At 41.3% G+C, this 23046-nt stretch overlaps 1 protein-coding gene across 3 annotated transcripts in view; it reads right to left on the reverse strand.

The window, feature by feature from the left end:
* LOC106562893 (interleukin-6 receptor subunit beta) overlaps positions 1 to 23046 on the reverse strand; it is a 104645-nt gene that overhangs the window by 47939 nt on the left and 33660 nt on the right. For all 3 annotated transcript variants that reach the window (XM_014127965.3, XM_014127966.3, XM_014127964.3), the window contains one exon: positions 4485 to 4722. In XM_014127965.3, coding sequence (XP_013983440.3) covers positions 4485 to 4722 — 238 coding nt within the window. The remainder of the gene's footprint in view (positions 1 to 4484; positions 4723 to 23046) is intronic.

A 23046-nucleotide genomic window follows, 5' to 3' on the forward strand; every position in this document is an offset into this window, starting at 1 on the left:
GGCCTCCATCATTCTTAAAATGGAAGAAGTTTGGAACCACCAAGACTCTTCCTAGAGCTGGCTGCCCGGCCAAACTGAGCAATTGTGGGAGAAGGGCCTTGGTCAGGGAGGTGACCAAGAACCCGAAGGTCACTCTGACAAAGCTCCAGAGTTCCTCTGTGGAGATGGTTGTCCTTCTGGAAGGTTCTCCCATCTCTGCAGCACTCCACCAACCAGGCCGTTATGGTAGAGTGGCCAGACGGAAGCCACTCCTCTGTAAAAGGTACATGACAGACCGCATGGAGTTTGCCAAAAGGCACCTAAAGACTCTCAGACCATGAGAAACCAGATTCTCTGGTCTGATGAAACCAAGATTGAACTCTTTGGCCTGAATGCCAAGCATCACGTCTGGAGGAAACCTGGCACCATCCCTACGGTGAAGCATGGTGGTGGTAGCATCATGCTGTGGGGATGTTTTTCAGCGGCAGAGACTGGGAGACTAGTCAGGATCTAGGGAATGATGAACGGAGCAAAGTACAGAGAGATCCTTGATGAAAAACTGCTCCAGAGTGCTTAGGACCTCAGACAGTAATCACAGCCAAAAGTGCTTCAGCAAAGTACTGAGTAAAGGGTCTGAATACTTATGTAAAAGAGAGAGTTTATTTTTTTTAATACATTTGCTTAGTCATTATGAGGAATTGTGTCGTTTGATGAGGGGGAAAAAAAAACCATTTAATAAATTTTAGAAGAAGGCTGTAATGTAACAAAATGTGTAGATAGTTGAGGGGTCTGAATACTTTCCGAATGCACTGTATAAAGTAAAATATTGTTGGTTGGATTGGGAATTTTGGGGGTGGTTGCCTTTGGCTACAATTGCAACCATTGTAAAGTACAGTTCATCAGAACAGTCTATAAATTATTCTCAAGATAAAACAATCTTGGAGAATTAAAGCAAAAATGGCGACAGGTTCTCCACATATAATGTGCACCAAACTCGTAACTCCCAATAATTTTGTTGTTGTTGTAAACAGTTTAGTGAGGTGTGAATATCTAACCCAGAATGCAGTCGTTATGAACTTTTGTGATGCTGTGTCCATCAATGTTGAAATAACTTTTTCTCTCTTCCTGAAAAATTGCCTTTTTGGAGATATTAGGTTTCCATAAGATAGCGACAATATACACTGAACAAACATAAACGCAACATGTAAAGTGTTGATTCATGAGCTGAAATAAAAGATCCCAGAAATGTTCCATATACACGAAAAGCTTACAGAGATAACGTGACGAGATCCTAAGGCCCATTGTCGTGCCATTCATCCGCCGCCATCACCTCATGTTTCAAATCAAGTCAAATCAAATGTATTTATATAGCCTTTTTTACATCAGCTGATATCTCAAAGTGCTGTACAGAAACCCAGCCTAAAACCCCAAACAGCAAGCAATGCAGGAGTAGAAGCACGGTGGCAAGGAAAAACTCCATAGAAAGGCCAAAACCTAGGAAGAAACCTAGAGAGGAACCAGGATATGAGGGGTGGCCAGTCCTCTTCTGGCTGTGCCGGGTGGAGATTATAACAGAACATGGCCAAGATGTTCAAATGTTTCAGCATTAAATCTAGAATCGGCTTCCTATTTCGCAACAAAGCATCCTTCACTCATGCTGCCAAACATACCCTCGTAAAACTGACTATCCTACCGATCCTTGACTTCGTTGATGTCATTTACAAAATAGCCTCCAACACTCTACTCAGCAAATTGGATGTAGTCTATCACAGTTCCATCCGTTTTGTCACCAAAGCCCCATATACTACCCACCACTGCGACCTGTCTGCTCTCGTTGGCTGGCCCTCGTTTCATATTCGTTGCCAAACCCACTGGCTCCAGGTCATCTATTAAGTCTTTGCTAGATAAAGCACCGCCTTATCTCAGCTCACTGGTTACCATAGTAGCACCCACCCATAGCACGCGCTCCAGCAGGTATGTTTCACTGGTCACCCCCAAAGCCAACTCCTCATTTGGCCGCCTTTCCTTCCAGTTCTCTGCTGCCAATGACTGGAACGAATTGCAAAAATCACTGAAGCTGGAGACTTAGATCTCCCTCACTAACTTTAAGCGTCAGCTGTCAGAGCAGCTTACCGATCATTGCACCTGTACATAGCCCATCTATAAATAACCCACCTAACTACCTCATCCCCATTTGTAAATAGCCCACCCAACTACCTCATCCACATACTGTTATTTATTTTTTTGCTCCTTTGCACCCCAGTATCTCTACTTGCACATTCATCTTCTGCACATCTATCATTCCAGTGTTTAATTGTTGAATTGTAATTATTTCACCACTATGGCCTATATATTGCCTTATCTCCCATTTCTATTGTGTTATTGACTGTATGTTTGTTTATCCCATGTGTAACTCTGTGTTGTTTGTGTCGCACTGCTTTGCTCTATCTTGGCCAGGTCGCAGTTGTAATGAGAACTTGTTCTAAACTGGCCTACCTGGTTAAATAAAGGTGAAATAAAAATAAATAATGCACGGTCCGAATGTCGCTAGGATCTGTACACAATTCCTGGAAGCTAAAAATGTCCCAATTCTTCCACGTTCTGCATACTCAACAGACATGTCACCCATTGAACATGTTTGGGATGCTCTGGATCGACGTGTACGACAGCGTGCTCCAGTTCCCACCAATATCCAGCAACATTGCACAGTAATAAGACAACATTCCACAGTCCACAATCAAGAGCCTGATCAAATCTATGTGAAGGAGATGTATTGCGCTGCATGAGGCAAATGGTGGTCATACCAGATACTGACAGTTTTTTTTATCCATGCCCATACCAACAGATGCATATCTGTATTCCCAGTCATATGAAATACATAGATTATCCTGTTATGGATAGGGGGCAGTATTTTCACAGCCGGATAAAAAACGTACCCGATTTAATCTGATTATTACTCCTGCCCAGAAACTAGAATATGCATATAATTATTAGCTTTGGATAGAAAACACTCCAAAGTTTCTAAAACTGTTTGAATGGTGTCTGTGAGTATAACAGAACTCATTTGGCAGGCCAAAACCTGAGAAGATTCCTTACAGGAAGTGCCCTCTCTGACCATTTCTTGGCCTTCTACACTCTCTTTATTGAAAACTGAGGATCTCTGCTGTAACGTGACACTTCCTACGGCTCCCATAGGCTCTCAGAAGGCGGCAAAACGCTGAATGATGCCTTTGGAGCCCCTGGCTGAAAAATAGTAGCGCATTTGGATAGTGGTCGATCAGAGAACAATAAGACTGGAGGCGCGTGCACGAGGCGACACCATGTTTTTATTCTTTCGTCTTTGAACGAAAACAACGACTCTCGGTCGGAATATTATCGCTTACGAGAAAAATCGCATAAAAATTGATTTTAAACAGCGTTTGACATGCTTCGAAGTACGGTAATGGAATATTTATAATCTTTTTGTCACGAAACGCGTCGGGCGCGTAACCCTTCGTCACCCTTCGGATAGTGTCTTGAACGCACAACAAAACGCCGCTATTTGGATATAACTATGGATTATTTGGAACCAAACCAACATTTGTTATTGAAGTAGAAGTCCCGGGAGTGCATTCTGACGAAGAACAGCAAAGGTAATCCAATTTTTATTATAGTAAATCGGAGTTTGGTGAGGGCTAAACTTGGTGGGTGTCAAAATAGCTAGCCATGATGGCCAGGCTATCTACTCAGAATATTGAAAAATGTGCTTTCACCGAAAACCTATTTTAAAATCGGACATAGCGATTGCATAAAGGAGTTCTGTATCTATAATTCTTAAAATAATTGTTATGTTTTTTTTGTGAACGTTTATCGTGAGTAATTTAGTAAATTCACCGGAAGTGTTCTGAACGTCACATGCTAATGTAAAAAGCTGGTTTTTGATATAAATATGAACTTGATTGAACAAAACATGCATGTATTGTATAACATAATGTCCTAGGAGTGTCATCTGATGAAGATCATCAAAGGTTAGTGCTGCATTTAGCTGTGGTTTTGTTTTTTGTGACATTATATGCTAGCTTGAAAAATGGGTGTCTGACTATTTCTGGCTGGGTACTCTGAGGACATAATCTAATGTTTTGCTTTCGCTGTAAAGCCTTTTTGAAATCACACAGTGTGGTTAGATAAAGGAGAGTCTTGTCTTTAAAATGGTGTAAAATAGTCATATGTTTGAAAAATGGAAGTTTTGGGATTTTTGAGGAATTTGTAATTCGCGCCACGCCTATCATTGGATATTGGAGCAGGTGTTCCGCTAGCGGAACGTCTAGATGTAAGAGGTTATGGCCTAATACATTTATTTCAATTGACTGATTTCCTTATATGAACTGTAACTGTAATCTTCGAAATTGTTGCATTTATATTTTTGTTCAGTATATTATTACCCAACATTGTTCATTATCATTGGTAAGATTGAGAAGGAAGTATGAGTGTAACGCCATAGTGTATAGCTGACAAGGTCAACATACCTTGTGTCAATTTTGGGATGCCCAAAGATGCTTGGGGAGACTCGCCAACAGAATTCCAGGCCTTCAATTCAATGAGGCCTCTTCTCTTGTCAGACCAGGGAATCTGGTAAAGGGGGATAATTTTCCTCTCTTGCGACCTAGAATCCAGGTCAGAGTCATTGACCGCCACCGTCATCCAGTTTCCATCTTGGATCTTGATGCTGTAGCCCCGTATCCTTCCATTGGACTCCACTGGATCCTGTAGTAGGGAAAAGAAGGCAACAATCAATCACCTGTTATTATTCAAGCCACAGATAGAGCTGATAATAAAATCAGTAGTATAGAGTACCACAGTGTGAGTCATACAGTAATACCCATAAAACTTAGCGGTCAAACACGGAAATGGTTCCAATAATGTTTTCACCATACACTTTCACATTGGGGATTTTATAACCTTTTCAAATAAGGTATTTCATATAGGGTTACCCTAGCATAACGTTTTGAGAACCATGTAAATCTCTCTCGGACATGGTGACTTTTATGAATATATTCACCTGTATATGGCCTAAAAAAAAAATCCATTTTTGATTTGCCAAATCTTTCAATACATTGTTGAACATAATACACTTAATGGGCATATCAAAGTTCCAGAGTGGGATCTCTGCTGGTTTTACAAATATTATTCAATATTCATGTTTATTTTTTATATTCATAAATGAAATGTACAAAAAAAGTTGTTGAAACCAAAATACTACTCATATTACAGAGCAAGCGACAAAGCTTCATATGACACCAATGTTTGCTTTGCAGCACCTATAGATGAAACACAATGGAGTCTTAAAAGAGTGCTGTGTAAGGCCAAAATGTCATATTTTATGCCAACTTCTAGACACAAATGTCAAATACACACTGAACAAAAATATAAGAACGCAACATGTAAAATGTTGGTCCCATGTTCATTGAGCTGAAAAAAAAAGGGTTATTTCTCTCAAATTTTGTGCACAAAAGCAAGTGAGCATATCTTTATCAAGACAATCTATCGACCTGACAAGTGTGGCATATCAAAAAGCTGATTAAACAGCATGATTATTACACTGGTGCACCTTGTGCTGGGGACAATACAAGGCCACTCTAAAATGTGCAATTGTATCCCAACACAATGCCACAGATGTCTCATGTTGAGGGAGAATGCAATTGGCATGCTGACTGCAGGAATGTCCACAAGAGCTGTTGCAAGATAATTGAATGTTCATTTCTCTACCATGAGCCGCCTTCGTCGTTTTAGAGAAAGACTTACAAATGCAGACCACGTGTATGGCGCTGTGTGGGCAAGCGGTTTGCTGATGTCAACGTTGTGAACAGAGCGCCCCATGATGGCGGTGGGGTTATGGTATGGGCAGGCATAAGCTACGGACAACAAACACAATTCCATTTTATTGATAGCAATTTGAATGCACAGAGATACCATGATGAGATACTGAGGCCCATTGTCGTGCCATTCATCCGCCGCCATCACATCATGTTTCAGCATAATAATGCAAGTCCCCATGTCCCAAGGATCTGTACATGAATCCTGGTAGCTGAAAATGTCCCACCCAGTTCTTCCATGGCCTGCATACTCACCAGACATGTCACTCATTGAGCATGTTTGGGATGCTCTAGATCGACGTGTACAACAGCATGTTCCAGTTCCAAACCAATCTCCAGCAACTTCGCACAGCCTTTGAAGAGGAGTGGGACAACATTCCACAATCTACAATCAACAGCCTGATCAACTCTATACGATGCATGAGGCAAATGGTGGTCATACCAAATGCTGACTGGTTTTCTGATCCACAAAGCTACGTTTTTTTTATGGTATCTGTGACCAACATATACATATCTTTATTCCCAGTCATGTGAAATCCATATATTAGGGCTTTTTGTTCAGTATACGTCAATAATCCTTTCTCCAAAAGGACACTTCTTCTATGGATTACATTTTGTGAAAAACAGTCATTTTATGTCTGGGTTTTGTGAGGAATCACTCGTTTGTAACTCACCCACCAAAAATCACAATATGCTGTTTACATTGTGTCATTTGTGCTGGTCCAATTTGTATAATGGAAAAGCAGAAAAATCTGTGCGCTCTCACAATGTAATTATGGTTGCTTTTCAATGTCCCAGGTTTGTGGCATTGATTAATAAATAATTGAATCTTTACTTCAAGGCAGGTGTTATGTATAAAAGGCAAATGTAGGCATTATTTACTATTTTGAATTCTTAAAAAAAATAAAATGTGTTTGACGTGATTGATGGGTGACTAGGTGCATTCTTGTCAAATAAATATGCTTATTCATGGTTATGGATACATTCTGCATTGAGTTTCTGGCTTTGAATCTGCAAACAGAACATGTCAACAAGTTACTTCTGAATTGCTTTAATACAGCAGTACATTCTGACGCCATGAATTGAAGTAGATTTTACCTCATTCATATAGTTGGCAGACATTGTTACTGATTAAATATTAGACCTCTACTGGCTGAAGGAGATCTGGTAAAATAAGCTAATTTCCTGCAATACTACACTTTTTTGCCATGGGGTAGAGAAAGAAAAAAAATCTGCTGTTTTATTGCTCATCTCATGCTTTTGTTCACATTTTGCTATGAGTCTGAGGGAACATTTTGCAGTTTTAAAGCTAATTTCCTACTATTTTACACATTTTGTAATGAGGCTGAAATAGGATTTTGCCATTTTAAAGCTAATTTCCTACAATTCTACACATTTTGCTATTATATGCTATCTGGGGGTCCCTCCGACCTCCAGGATGGGGGCCCCGGGACACGTGCCCGTTCGGTTATTGGGCCCTGCATTCAATCACAACAAACAAGTGCAGCAGTGAGTACAGCAAGTTAAGCAAAGATAGCATTGCTATGGAGGGAATGACATTAAGTTGAGGATTTCTCCCCTCCTGACTGACTCGCCATCTCAAGATGGTCAGCTAATTCAGTTCCCAAGTGGAGGCTAAAGCCTGCACTGATCTTGTGTTTAGCCAAGATGACAGCAAATAGCTAGCATAGCTTGGTGATAGCTGCAGCTGCCTATCATATCTAGCTGATATAAATGTATGGCAAGATAGCAAGAGCCAGTGTCTGGAATGTGGTTCATAAGACACTTTGCTACGAAAGTAGCTTGTAACTTAGTTTTAATGTTTCGTCACGTCATGTGACTGCTAAATGTATATTTATTTATCTAGCTTTGTTTGCTCTTTTCCATACTATGTCTATCTCTGATAATCTACGCAGTAAAGGGCTGAAAAATAGCCCATATTATTATATGTAGCCTTAGAAGTAAGGTTCATGAAATCAGTAACTTGCTAACATCAGCTAACATTCATACACTACGGGTCAAAAGTTTTAGTACACCTACTCATTCAAGGGCTTTTATTTATTTTTACTATTTTCTACATTGTAGAATAATAGTGAAGATGTCAAAACTATGAAATAACACATATGCAATCCTGTAGTAAACAAAAAAGTGTTATTTATTTTATATTTGACAAAGCATTCCTGTATGGACCTCGCTTTGTGCATGGGGGCATTGTCATGCTGAAACATGAAAGGGCCTTCCCCTAACTGTTGCCACAAAGTTGGAAGCACAGAATAGTCTAGAATCATGGGGCAGCAGGTAGCCTAGTGGTTAGAGCATTGGAATAGTAACCGAAAGGTTGCAAGATCGAATCTCTGAGCTGACAAGGTAAAAATCTGTCGTTCTGCCCCTGAACAAGGCAGTTAACCTACTGCTCCTAGGCCGTCATTGAAAATAACTGACTTGAACTGAACTGACTTGCCTAGTTAAATAAAAGTCATTGTATGCTGTAGCGTTAAGATTAGCCTTCACTGGAACTAAGGGGCCTAGGCCGAACCATGAAAAACAGCCCCAGACCATTATTCCTCCTCCACCAGACTTTACAGAGGACACTATGCATTCGGGCAGGTAGTGTTCCCCTGGCATCTGCAAAACCCAGATTCATCCATCAGACTGCCAGATGGTGAAGTGTGATTCATCACTCCAGAGAATGTGTTTCCACTGCTTCAGAGTCCAATGGTGGTGCGCTTTACACCACTCCAGCCGACACTGGACATGGTGAACATGGTGACCTTAGGCTTGGAAACTAGTGTTTCAACCGGCTAGTGTTGCAACCGAGGACAGCCGATTCAATAATCAGTGGTCCCGTAATGTGAGCTTGTGTGGCCTACGACTTTGGTCGTAGATGTTTCCACTTCACAATAACAGCACATACAATTTCAGCTCTAGCAGGGCAGAAATTCAACTAACTTGTTGGAAAGGTGTAATCCTATGACAGTGCCACATTGAAAGTCACTGAGCTCTTCAGTAAGGCCATTCTACTGTCAGTGTTTGTCTATGGAGATTGCATGGCTGTGTACTTGATGGTATACACCTGTCAACAACGATTGTGGAGTGCTGGAGCCAAAACAACAAAAATTGTGTCAGTAATGTTGTAAGTATATTGAGCTTTATGATGGACGATGATGTGACTGTTGTTAAATTTGCTTTGAACAGTGGACACACACAATAACATGATTTGATTGCAAACTTCTCCGGAGAGCTAAGGCTTTGCATTTTGATTACATACCTGTATCCCGGGGATGCAAATCTAATCTGTCAGAGACAATCTCCCAAACTGGGCTTTTAGATTGCAGTGATATAATTTAGCTTTGAAAGCATCAGCAGGCTCTTAAAACCTGTTTAGGATAGGGGGCAGTATTTTCACGGCCGGATAAAAAAAACGTACCCAATTTAATCTGGTTATTACTCCTGCCCAGAAACTAGAATATGCATATAATTGTTTGATTTGGATAGAAAACACCCTAAAGTTTCTAAAACTGTTTGAATGGTGTCTGTGAGTATAACAGAACTCATATGGCAGGCCAAAACCTGAGAAGATTCTATACAGGAAGTGCCCTCTCTGACCATTTCTTGGCCTTCTATAGCCTCTTTATCGAAAACAGAGGATCTCTGCTGTAACGTGACATTTTCTAAGACTCCCATAGGCTCTCAGAAGGCACCAGAACGTTGAATGATGACTCTGCAGTCCCTGGCTGAAAAACAGTAGCGCATTTGGATAGTGGTCGATCTGAGAACAATGAAACGGGTGCGCGTGTGCACGTGAAGAGTCCATTTTACATTTTCAGTCTTTGAACGAAAACAACGTCGCCCGGTCGGAATATTATCACTATTTCACGAGAAAAATCGCATAAAAATGGATTTTAAACAGCGTTTGACATGCTTCGAAGTACGGTAATGGAATACTTTGAAATTGTTTGTCACGATACGCGCCGGCGCGTCACCCTTCGGATAGTGTCTTGAACGCAAGAACAAACGCAGCTATTTGGATATAACTATGGATTATTTGGAACCAAACCAACATTTGTTGTTGAAGTAGAAGCCCTGGGAGTGCATTCTGACGAAGAACAGCAAAGGTAATCCAATTTTTCTTATAGTAAATCGGAGTTTGGTGAGTGCCAAACTTGGTGGGTGTCAAAATAGCTAGCCATGATGGCCGGGCTATCTACTCAGAATATTGCAAAATGTGCTTTCACCGAAAAGCTATTTTAAAATCGGACATAGCGATTGCATAAAGGAGTTCTGTATCTATTATTCTTAAAATAATTGTGTTTTTTGTGAACGTTTATCGTGAGTAATTTAGTAAATTCACCGGAAGTGTTCGGTGGGTATGCTAGTTCTGAACGTCACATGCTAATGTAAAAAGCTGTTTTTTGATATAAATATGAACTTGATTGAACAAAACATGCATGTATTGTATAACATAATGTCCTAGGAGTGTCATCTGATGAAGATCAAAGGTTAGTGCTGCATTTAGCTGTCGTTTTGTTTTTTTGTGACATTATATGCTAGCTTGAAAAATGGGTGTCTGATTATTTCTGGCTGGGTACTCTCCTGACATAATCTAATGTTTTGCTTTCGTTGCAAAGCCTTTTTGAAATCGGACAATGTGGTAAGATAAAGGAGAGTCTTGTCTTTAAAATGGTGTAAAATAGTCATATGTTTGAAAAATTTAAGTTTTGGGATTTTTGAGGAGTTTGTAATTCGCGCCACGCCCTATCATTGGATATTGGAGCGGTGTTCCGCTAGCGGAACATCTAGATGTAAGAGGTTAAAAAGAGCATAACGTGCTTTCAGAACTACAATTATCACTCTCCCATTCGTCTTGTCACATTTCCTTAACAAAAAGAGGCAGTGAAAACAAACCTCTGCATCCCAAATGGCACACTATTCCCTACATAGTGCATTACTTTGCACACTATTTTGTATGAAAGAGGAATCTTGCCGCCTAAATGGCTATAAGAGGAAGGTGGGGAAAACCTCACCATTTCCTATAAACTGTATAGATACTTTCGATGTGGATTCAATGTTGTGCTCCCAGTGACATGTAAAATATTATTGTGAGATATACAGTACCAGTCAAAAGTTAGAACACACCTACTCATCAAGTGTTTTTCTTTATTTTTACTATTTTATACACTGTAGAATAACAGCGAAGACACCAAAACATGTAGTATTAAACAAATCTAAATATATTATTTATATCTGAGATTCTTCAAAGTAGCCACCCTTTGGCTTGATGACAGCTTTGCACACTCTTGGCATTCTCTCTACCAGCTTCATGAAGTAGTCACCTGGAACACATTTCAATTAAAAGGTGTGCCTTGTTAAAGGTTAATTTGGGGAATTTCTTTCCTTCTTAATGCATTTGAGCCAATCAGTTGTGTTGTGACAAAGTAGGGGTGGTATACAGAAGACAGCCCTATTTGATAAAAGACCAAGTCCATATTATGACAAAAACAGCCCAAATAAGCAAAGAGAAACAACAGTCCATCATTACTTTCAGACATGAAGGTCAGTCAATCCGGAGAACTTCAAGAACTTTGAAAGTTTCTTCAAGTGCAGTCACAAAAACCATTAAGCACTATGATGAAACTGGCTCTCATGAGAACCGCCAAAGGAATGGAAGACCCAGAGTTACCTCTGCTGCAGAGGATAAGTTCATTAGAGTTACCAGTGTCCGAAAGTGCAGCCCAAATAAATGCTACAGAGTTCAAGTAACAGACACATCAACATCGACTGTTCAGAGGAGACTGTGAATCAGGCCTTCATGGTCGAACTGCTGCAAATAAAACACTACCAAAAAGACACCAATAAGAAGAAGAGACTTGCTTGGGCCAAGAAAAACAAGCAATGGACATTAGACTGTGGAAATCTGTCCTTTGGTTTGATGAGTACAAATTTGCGATTTTTGGTTCCAACCGTAGTGTCTTTATGAGACGCAGAGTAGGTGAACGGATTATCTCCGGGTGTGTATTTCCCACCGTAAAGCATGGAGGTGGTGTTATGGTGTGGGGGTGCTTTGCCCGGTGACACAGTCTGATTTATTTAGAATTCAAGGCACACTTAACCAGCATGGCTACCACAGCATTCTGCAGCGATATGCCATCCCATCTGGTTTGAGCTTAGTGGAACTATCATTTCTTTTTCAACAGGACAATGACCCAACACACCTCCAGGCTGTGTAAGGGCTATTTTACCAAGGAGAGTGATGGAGTGCTGCATCAGATGACCTGGCCTCCGCAAACACTTTATTTGGTTGCTACATGATTCCATATGTATTATTTAATAGTTTTGATGTCTTCACTATTATTCTAGAATGTAGAAAATAGTTTAAAAAATAATAATAATAATAATACAAAACCTTGTATGAATAGGTGTTCTAAAAATTGACCAGTAGTGTATATTAGCCATTTCTGAGACTACAAACCAATTGTGCTATTGTTTGTTTTTTCTCGTTATTTGTAACTTATTTGTACACAATGTTTCTGCCACCATCTCATATGACCAAAAATAGCTTCTGGATATGAGGACAGCGATTACTTACAGCGTAATGGACGAAGATTTTTTCTTTAACTCGTCGGACGTGAAGGATTTACCTCAGACACCCGACAAGGGCCCGTCATTCGCATGAAGAAGAGACCGAGATATCAGGGACGTAGGTCGGGGTGCCTTGTAAGGATCCGACGCGAGTGGGTAATCTGCCTCTACCATCAGTCCTATTAGCCAACGTGCAATCATTGGATAATACAATGGATGAGCGCCGATCAAGACTATCCTACCAACGGGACATTAAAAACTGTTATATCTTGTTTCACTGAGTCCTGGCTGAACGACGACATGGATAAGATACAGCTGGCTGGGTTTTCCATGCATCGGCAAGACAGAACAGCTACCTCCGGTAAGACAAGGGGTGGCGGTCTGTATCTATTTGTAAATAACAGCTGGTGCACAAAATCAAGTATTAAGGAAGTCTCAAGGTTTTCCTAGCCTGCGGTAGAGTATCTCATGATAAACTGTAGAGCACACTATCTATATTAGCTGTCTATTTACCACCACAAACCGATGCTGTCACTAAGACCGCAATCAACGAGCTGTATAAGTCCATAAGCAAACAAGAAAATGCTAATCCAGAGGTAGCGCTCCTAGTGGCTGGGGACTTTAACGCAGGGAAACTTAAATCCATTTCACCTAATTTGATGACGGGTAGGCCGTCATTGTAAAAAATAAGAATTTGTTCTTAACTGACTTGCCTAGTTAAATAAAATGTATTCTACCAACATGATACATGTGCTCTAGACCACCTTTACTCTACACACAGACGCGTACAAAGCTCTCCGTCGCCCTCCATTTGGCAAATCTGACCATAACTCTATCCTCCTGATTCCTGCTTACAAGCTAAATCTAAAGCAGGAAGTACAAGTGACTCGCTCAAAGCGTTAGTGGTCAGATGACGCAGATGCTAAGCAACAGGACTGCTTTGCTAGCACAGACTAGAAAATGTTATGGGATTCTTCCGATGGCATTTTTTATTTATTTATTTCACCTTTATTTAACCAGGTAGGCCAGTAGAGAACAAGTTCTCATTTACAACTGCGACCTGGCCAAGATAAAGCAAAGCAGTGCGACAAAAACAACAACACAGAGTTACACATGGGATAAACAAACGTACAGTCCAATAACACAATAGAAAAATCTGTATACAGTGTGTGCAAATGAAGTAAGGAGGTAAGGCAACAAATAGGTCAATAGTGGTGGAGTAATTACAATTTAGGAATTTACGCTGGAGTGATATATGTGCAGATGAGGATGTGCAAGTAGAAATACTGGTGTGCAAAAGTGCAGAAAAACAAAAACAAAATATGGGGATGAGGTAGGTAGATGGTTGGATGGGCTAATCACAGATGAGCTGTGTACAGCTGCAGTGATCGGTAAGCTGTTCTGACAGCTGACACTTAAAGTTAGTGAGGGAGTATAAGTCTCCAACTTCAGTGATATTTCCATTGACGAGTACACCACATCAGTCACTGGCTTCATCAATAAGTGCATCGATGAAGTCGTCCCCACAGTACCGTACGTACCCCAACCGGAAGCCATGGATTACTGGCAACATCCGCATCCAGTTAAAGGCTAGAGCTACCGCTTTCAAGGAGTGGTACACTAACCCGGATGCTTATAAGAAATCCCATTATGCCCTCCAACAAACCATCAAAACAGACAAAGCGTCAATTATGGACTAAGATTGAATCGTACTACACCGGCTCCGACACTCGACGGATGTGGCAGGGCTAACAAAGTATTATGGACTACAAATACAAAGGGAAGCACAGATGCAAACTGCCCAGACACACGAGCCTACAAAACGAGCTAAATGACTTCTATGCTCGCTTTGAGGCAAGCAACACTGAAGCATGCATGAGAGCAACCGGGTAACCTGCCTAAATGACTACCGGCCCGTAGCACTCACATCTGTAGCCATGAAGGGCTTTGAAAGGCTGGTTATGGCGCACAACAACACCATTATCCCAGAAACCCTAGAACCACTCCCTAGACCCGCCCCAACAGATCCACAGATAATGCAATCTCTATTGCACTCTACACTGCTCTTTCCCACCTGGACAAAAGGAACACCTACATGAGAATGCTATTCATTGACTACAGCTCAGCGTTCAACACCATAGTGCCTTCAAAGCGCATCAATAAGCTAAGGACCCTGGGACTAAACACCTCCCTCTGCAACAAGATCCTGGACTTCCTGACGGGCCACCCCCAGGTGGTAAGGGTAGATAACAACACATCTGCCACGCTGATCCTTAACCTCTCTTGGGTAGGGGGGCAGTATTTTCACGGCCGGAAGAAAAACGTACCCAAATTAAATGGCCTACTACTCGGGCCCAGGAACTAGAATATGCATATTATTAGTAGATTTGGATAGAAAACACTCTGAAGTTTCTAAAACTGTTTGAATGATATCTGTGAGTATAACAGAACTCATATGGCAGGCAAAAACCTGAGAAAAATCCAACCAGGAAGTGGGAAATCTGGTTCTTGTAGTCTTTTCAAGTCATTGCCTATCTAACACACAGTGACTTAGGGTTCATTTTGCACTTCCTAAGGCTTCCACTAGATGTCAACAGTCTTTAGAACCTAGTTTCAGGCTTTTGCAGTGAACAGAGAGCGAACAAGAAGGCCAGGAAGTTGGTGACTCAGAAAATGACGTGTTTTGTAGCGCGCATTCACGTGACGAGGTATCTGTGTTCCAAAACGTTTTTCAAGACATTGGAATCGTCCGGTTGGAATATTATTGAAGTTATGTTAAAAACGCCCTAAAGATTGATGCTATACAACATTTGACATGTTTCAACGAACGCAAATATAACTTTTTTTTTGACTTTTCGTCGTGAAATTTTGGGCGCGCTTACTACATTTGGAGTAGCTTACTGAATGCGCAAACAACAAGGAGGTATTTGGACATAAATTATGGACTTTATCGAACAAAACAACATTTATTGTGGACCTGGGATTCCTGGAAGTGCCTTCTGATGAAGATCATCAAAGGTAAGTGAATATTTATAATGCTATTTATGATTTTAGATGACTTCAAAATGGCGGGTATCTGTATTGCCTGGTGTATGTTTCTGAGCGCCGTACTCAGATTATTGCAAAGTGTGCTTTCCCCGTGAAGCTTTTTTGAAATCTGTCACAGCGGTTGCATAAAGGTGGTTATCAATAATTCTTTGAATAACAGTTTAATATTTTATCAACGTTTATGATGAGTGTTTTTGTAAATTGTTGTGCTGATTCACCGGCAGTATCGGAGGCAAAATATTTTCTGAACATCACGCGCCAATGTAAAATTCTGTTTTTGAATATAAATATGAACTTTATCGAACAAAACATACATGTATTGTCTAACATTGAGTCTTAGGAGTGTCATCTGATGAAGATCGTCAAAGGTTAGTGCTTAATTTTAGCTGAATTTCTGGTATTTGTGACACCTCTCCTGCTTGGAAATTGGCTGTGTGGTTTTTCTTGTGTTGTACCTGTCCTACCATAATCTAACTTTATGCTTTCGCGGTAAAGCCTTTTTGAAATCGGACAATGTGGTTACATTAACCTGTTGGGGCTAGGGGGCAGTATTTTCACAGCCGGATAAAAAACGTACCCGATTTAATCTGGTTACTACTCCTGCCCAGTAACTAGAATATGCATATAATTGTTTGATTTGGATAGAAAACACCCTAAAGTTTCTAAAACTGTTTGAATGGTGTCTGTGAGTATAACAGAACTCATATGGCAGCCAAAAACCTGAGAAGATTACAAGCAGTAAGTGGCCTGTCTGACAATTTGTGGTCCAACTGTTGCATCTCTATCGAAATTACAGTATCTTTGGGGTTACGTGACACGTTCTAAGACTTCCATTGGCTCTCTGAAGGCGCCAGAAAGTGGAATGGGGCATCTGCTGTCTCTGGGCAAGGTACAGGAACTCTGTTTGAGTGGTCTGCCTGGTTGCTCAGAGCCTGGAAATGCGCGGTCACGAGAGATCACCATGTTATTCTTTCCCTATTTGAATCAATACAACGTTGTCCGGTTGGAATATTATCGCTATTTTACGATAAAAATCACATAACAATTGATTTTAAACAGCGTTTGACATGCTTCTAAGTACGGTAAAGGAACATTTTGAATTTTTTTGTCACGAAATGCATCCGCGCGTCGCCCTTTGAATAGTGACCTGAACGCACGAACAAAACGGAGCTATTCGAATATAACTATGGATTATTTGGAACCAAAACAACATGTTGTTGAAGTAGAAGCCCTGGGAGTGCATTGTACTCAGAATATTGCAAAATGTGCTTTTGCCTAAAAGCTATTTTAAAATCTGACACCGCGATTGCATAAAGGAGTTCTGTATCTATAATTCTTAAAATAATTTATGTATTTTGTGAACGTTTATGCTCAGTAATTTAGTAAATTCACCGGAAGTTTCGGTGTGTATGCTAGTTCTGAACGTCACATGCTAATGTAAAAAGCTGGTTTTTGATATAAATATGAACTTGATTGAATAAAACATGCATGTATTGTATAACATAATGTCCTAGGAGTGTCATCTGATGAAGATCAAAGGTTAGTGCTGCATTTAGCTGTGGTTTGGGTTTTTGTGACATATATGCTTGCTTTGAAAATGGCTGTGTGATTATTTCTGGCGGGGTACTCTCCTGACATAATCTAATGTTTTCTTTCGTTGTAAAGCCTTTTTGAAATCGGACAATGTGGTTAGATAAAGGAGAGTCTTGTCTTTAAAATGGTGTAAAATAGTCATATGTTTGAGAAATTGAAGTTATAGCATTTCTAAGGTTTTTGTATTTCGCGCCACGGTCTTACACTGGCTGTTGAATAGAGTGGCACGCTCACGTCCCACGTTTCCCATAGAAGTTAAGGAGAAGTGTACCTTTAAAATGGTGTAAAATAGTCATATGTTTGAGAACTCTGAATTATGACATTTGGTTGTTTTGAATTTGGCACTGATTTTTCACTGGCTGTTGAATAGTGTGAACCATGGGTGGGACTCTAGCGTCCCACCTGCCCAAGAGAGGTTAACACTGGGGCCCCTCACGGGTGCATGCGCAGCCGCCTCCTGTACACCCTGTTCACCCATGACTGCATGGCCAATGCACGACTCCAACACCATCATTAACTTTGCGGACCAAAGTAGTAGACCTGATCACAGACAACAATGAGACAGCCTATAGGGAGGAAGTCAGAGACCTGGCAGTGTGGTGCCAGGATAACAAGCCCTCTCTCAATGTGATCAAAACAAAGGAGACCTGTAGTCCACAAAAAAGGAGGACCGAGCACGCCCCCTTCTCATCAACAGTGCTGTAGTGGAACAGGTAGAGAGCTTTAAGTTCCTTGGTGTCAACATCATCAACGAACTATCATGGTCCAAACACCAAGACAATCGTGAAGAGATGCGAAGCATGACATTGCCTATTCTCAGGAGACTGAAAATGGGTCCTGGCATGGGTCCTCAGATCCTCAAAAAGTTATTTAGCTGCACCATTGACAGCATCCTGAGTGGTTGCATTACCGCCTGGTATGGCAACTGCTCGGCCTCCGACGACAAGGCTCTACAGTCGTGGCCAAATGTTTTGAGAATGACACAAATAGTAATTTTCAAAGTTTGCTGCTTCAGTGTCTTTAGATATTTTTGTCAGATGTTACTATGGAATACTAAATATATTTACAAGGATTTCATAAGTGTCAAAGGCTTTTATTGACAATTACATGAAGTTGATGCAAAGAGTCAATATTTGCAGTATTGACCCTTCTTTTTCAAGACCTTTGCAATCAGCCCTGGCATGCTGTCAATTAACTTCTGGGCCACATCCTGACTGATGGCAGCCCATTCTTGCATAATCAATGCTTGCAGTTTGTCAGAATTTGTGGGGTTTTGTTTGTCCACCCGCCTCTTGAGGATTGACCACAAGTTCTCAATGGGATTAGGGTCTGGGGAGTTTCCTGGCCATGGAAACCCAAAATATCGATGTTTTGTTCCCCAAGCCACTTAGTTATCACTTTTGCCTTATGGCAAGGTGCTCCATCATGCTGAAAAAGGCATTATTCGTCACCAAACTGTTCCTGGATGGTTGGGAGAAGTTGCTCTCGGAGGATGTGTTGGTACCATTCTTTATTCATGGCTGTGTTTTTAGGCAGAATTGTGAGTAAGCCCACTCCCTTGGCTGAGAAGCAACCCCACACATGAATGGTCTCAGGATGCTTTACTGTTGGCATGACAGGACTGATGGTAGCGCTCACCTTGTCTTCTCCGGACAAGCTTTTTTCCGGATGCCCCAAACAATCGGAAAGGGGATTCATCAGAGAAAAGGACTTCACCCCAGTCCTCAGCAGTCCAATCCCTGTACCTTTTGCAGAATATCAGTCTGTCCCTGATGTTTTTCCTGGAGAGGAGTGGCTTCTTTGCTGCCCTTCTTGACACCAGGCCATCCTCCAAAAGTCTTTGCCTCACTGTGCGTGCAGATGCACTCACACCTGCCTGCTGCCATTCCTGAGCAAGCTCTGTACTGGTGGTGCCCCGATCCCACAGCTGAATCAACTTTAGGAGACGGTCCTGGCGCTTGCTGGACTTTCTTGGGCGCCCTGATGCCTTCTTCAATTGAACCGCTCTCCTTGAAGTTCTTGATGATCCAATAAATGGCTGATTTAGGTGCAATCTTACTGGCAGCAATATCCTTGCCTGTGAAGCCCTTTTTGTGCAAAGCAATGATGACGGCACATGTTTCCTTGCAGGTAACCATGGTTGACAGAGGAAGAACAATGATTCCAAGCACCACCCTCCTTTTGAAGCTTCCAGTCTGTTATTCGAACTCAATCAGCATGACAGAGTGATCTCCAGCATTATCCTCGTCAACACTCACACCTGTGTTAACGAGGGAATCACTGACATGATGTCAGCTGGTCCTTTTGTGGCAGGGCTGAAATGCAGTGGAAATTCAGGGATTCAGTTCATTTGCATGGCAACGAGGGACTTTGCAATTAATTGCAGTTCATCTGATCACTCTTCAACGAACCGCCCTTGCTCTCTCTGCCTGGCCAGTTTCCCCTCTTTCCACTGGGATTCTCTGCCTCTACCCCTATTACGGGGGCTGAGTCACTGGCTTACTGGTGTTCTTCCATGCCGTCCCTGGGAGGGGTGCGTCACTTGAGTGGGTTGAGTCACTGACGTGGTCTTCCTGTCTGGGTTGGTGCCCCCCCTTGGGCTGTGCCGTGGCGGAGATCTTTGTGGGCTATTCTCGGCCTTGTCCCGGGATGGTATGTTGGTGGTTGGAGATATCCCTCCAGTGGTGTGGAGGCTGTGCTTTGGCAAAGCGGGTGGGGTTATATCCTACCTGGTTGGCCCTGTCCGGGGGTTTCATCGGATGGGGCCACAGTGTTTCCTGACCCCTCCTGTCTCAGCCTCCAGTATTTATGCTGCAGTAGTTTATGTGTCGGGGGGCTAGGGTCAGCCTGTCACATCTGGAGTATTTCTCGTCTTTTCCGGTGTCCTGTGTGAATTTAAATATGCTCTCACTAATTCTTTCTTTCTTTCTTTCTTTCTCTCTTTCTTTCTTTCTCTCGGAGGACCTGAGCCCTAGGACCATGCCTCAGGACTACCTGGCTTGATGACTCCTTGCCGTCCCCAGTTCACCTGGCCGTGCTGCTGCTCCAGTTCCAACTGTTCTGCCTGCAGCTATGGAACCCTGACCTGTTCACCGGACGTGCTACCTGTCCCAGACCTTCTGTTTTCAACTCTCTAGAGACAGCAGGAGCGGTAGAGATACTCTCAAAGATCGGCTATGAAAAAGCCAACTGACACTTACTCTTGTGTTACTGACTTGTTGCACCCTCGACAACTACTATGATTATTATTATTTGACAATGCTGGTCATTTATGAACATTTGAACATCTAGGCCATGTGCTGTTATAATCTCCACCCGGCACAGCCAGAAGAGGACTGGCCACCCCTCATAGCCTGGTTCCTCTCTAGGTTTCTTCCTAGGTTTTGGCCTTTCTAGGGAGTTTTTCCTAGCCACCGTGCTTCTACACCTGCATTGCTTGCTGTTTGGGGTTTTAGGCTGGGTTTCTGTACAGCACTTTGAGATATCAGCTGATGTAAGAAGGGATATATAAATACATTTGATTTGATTTGATTCTGGAGTATATGCAAATTGAGGCAACAGACTGTGAAAATTAACATTTGTGTCATTCTCAAAACGTTTGGCCACGACGGTAGAGGGTAGTGCGTACGGCCCTAAAAATCAACCTGTCCGCTCAAGAGGAAGCTTCTCACTGTAACCAGTGTCTGTAATCTGGTTCAGGTTATTAATCAACCTACCAGGGTGTTTACAAACAAGATCATCCACATGTATCGATCACATTTTACTAACACTGTAGAACTTTTTTCTAAAGCTGTAACCGTACCCATTTGATACAGTGATCACAATATAGTGGCTATATTGTGAGAGAAACATGACATATTTACCTGATTTGTTTAATATTAATAGTTAACAATTATATTCTTAACAATACTAAGACATTTCTGTTCCACTACTGCTGTGTTTCTCTAAAGGGATGGTTCCACTCTAGCTCCCTGCAGTACGTTTAGACGTATAGTCAAGGACATGGGGCTGCTTGGGATAGAGATAAACTTGTGGAACAAAATAGACCTGTATTGTTACAAAATCATCTTCTGTCTCTGAGTAACTTGGTCACGCGTCACATAAAACAAAGAGCCTCAGAGTGACCACAGTTCTTCAGTCCATCCTATTATTTTCATAATCTTTCAAGTGCACAGCTGCGGAGATATGATGCACTGATCTGCCGGGGAGGGGTGGAACGAGCCATGATTAAGCATTTTTTTGTGTCAGCTATGTAAGACCCATGATTCCTCTGTAAGGCTGGCCTCTCAACGAATCACCTGTTGACCAGCTCCATTATTGCAATTCTTAAAATCGATAATAAAGATTGATTGTTTGAAGAAATTACTAAGTCTCTCTCACTTGATTAGAATTTCCATGACAATCTCCAGGAAAGTCTGGGCCTAAAATAGTGTATAAGAGATCGTACAAAATATTTTTCTGTGACTTGTGTGGACGATGTAAAAAATATTTGTTGGTCTGATGTGATTAATAAAGGGCATCCAGAAAATGCACTTGATTAATTTATGAAATTACTTGTTCCAATTATAAACAAACATGCACCTGTTAAAACTTCTTTAGGGTATGTGGGACGGTAACGTCCCACCTCGCCAACAGCCAGTGAAATAGCAGAGCGCCAAATTCAAAACAACATAAATCTCATAATTCAAATTTCTCACACATACAAGTATTATACACCATTTTAAAGATAATCTTCTCGTTAATCCAACCACACTGTTCGATTTCAGAAAGGCTTTACGGCGAAAGCATAAAATTTGATTATGTTAGGACAGCACCTAGACAAGAAAAACCACACAGCCATTTTCCAAGCAAGGAGAGGCGTCACAAAAACCAGAAATTCAGCTAAAATTAATCACTAACCTTTGATGATCTTCATCAGATGGCACTCATAGGACTTCATGTTACACAATACATGTATGTTTTGCTCGATAAAGTTCATATTTGTATCCAAAAACCCCATTTTACATTGGCGTCCAATGTTCAGAAATGTTTTGCCTCCTAAAACTTCCGGTGAATGAGCACATCAATTTACAGAAATACTCATCATAAACGTTGATAAAATATACAACTGTTATTCAAAGAATTATAGATACACTTCTCCTAAATGCAACCGCTGTGTCAGATTTCAAAAAAGCTTTACAGAAAAAGCACACTTTGCAATAATCTGAGTACAGCGCTCAATCACAAAACCAAACCCGCCATTTTGTGGAGTCAACAAAACTCAGAAATAGCATTATAAATATTCACTTACCTTTGATGATCTTCATCGGAATGCACTCCCAGGAATCCCAGTTCCACAATAAAAGTTCATTTGTTTCGATAAAGTCCATATTTATGTCAAAATACCTCCTTTTTGTTCGCACGTTCAGTCGAGTAACCCAAATGCATTGTGCTCGCGCAGTAAATTCAGACGAAAAGTCAAAAAAGTTATATTACAGTTCGTAGAAACATGTCAAACGATGTATAGAATACATTTTTAGTATGTTTTTATCATAAATCTTCCATAATATTCCAAACGGACGATTCCTTTGCCTTCAAAAAGGAAAAGGAACACAGCTAACTCTCACGGGAGAGCTCGCCACTGAGCTCATGTCATTTTCTCAGTCATCTGATTCCAAGACCTCTTATTCTCTTCCCATTCACAGTAGAAGCATGAAACAACGTTCTAAAGACTGTTGACATCTAGTGGAAGCCTTAAGAAGTGCAAAATGACCCCACAGACACTGTATATTGGATAGGGAATCACTTGAAAAACTACAAACCTCAGATTTCCACACTTCCTGGTTGGATTTTCTTCTCAGGTTTTTGCCTCCCATATGAGTTCTGTTATACTAACAGACATCATTCAAACAGTTTTAGAAACTTCAGAGTGTTTTCTATCCAAATCTACTAATATTATGCATATCCTACCTTCTGGGCCTGAGTAGCAGGCAGTTTACTATAGGCACGCTTTTCA

Source organism: Salmo salar, chromosome 11, assembly GCF_965601325.2.
Source record: "Salmo salar chromosome 11, fSalSal1, whole genome shotgun sequence".
NCBI lineage: Eukaryota > Metazoa > Chordata > Actinopteri > Salmoniformes > Salmonidae > Salmo > Salmo salar.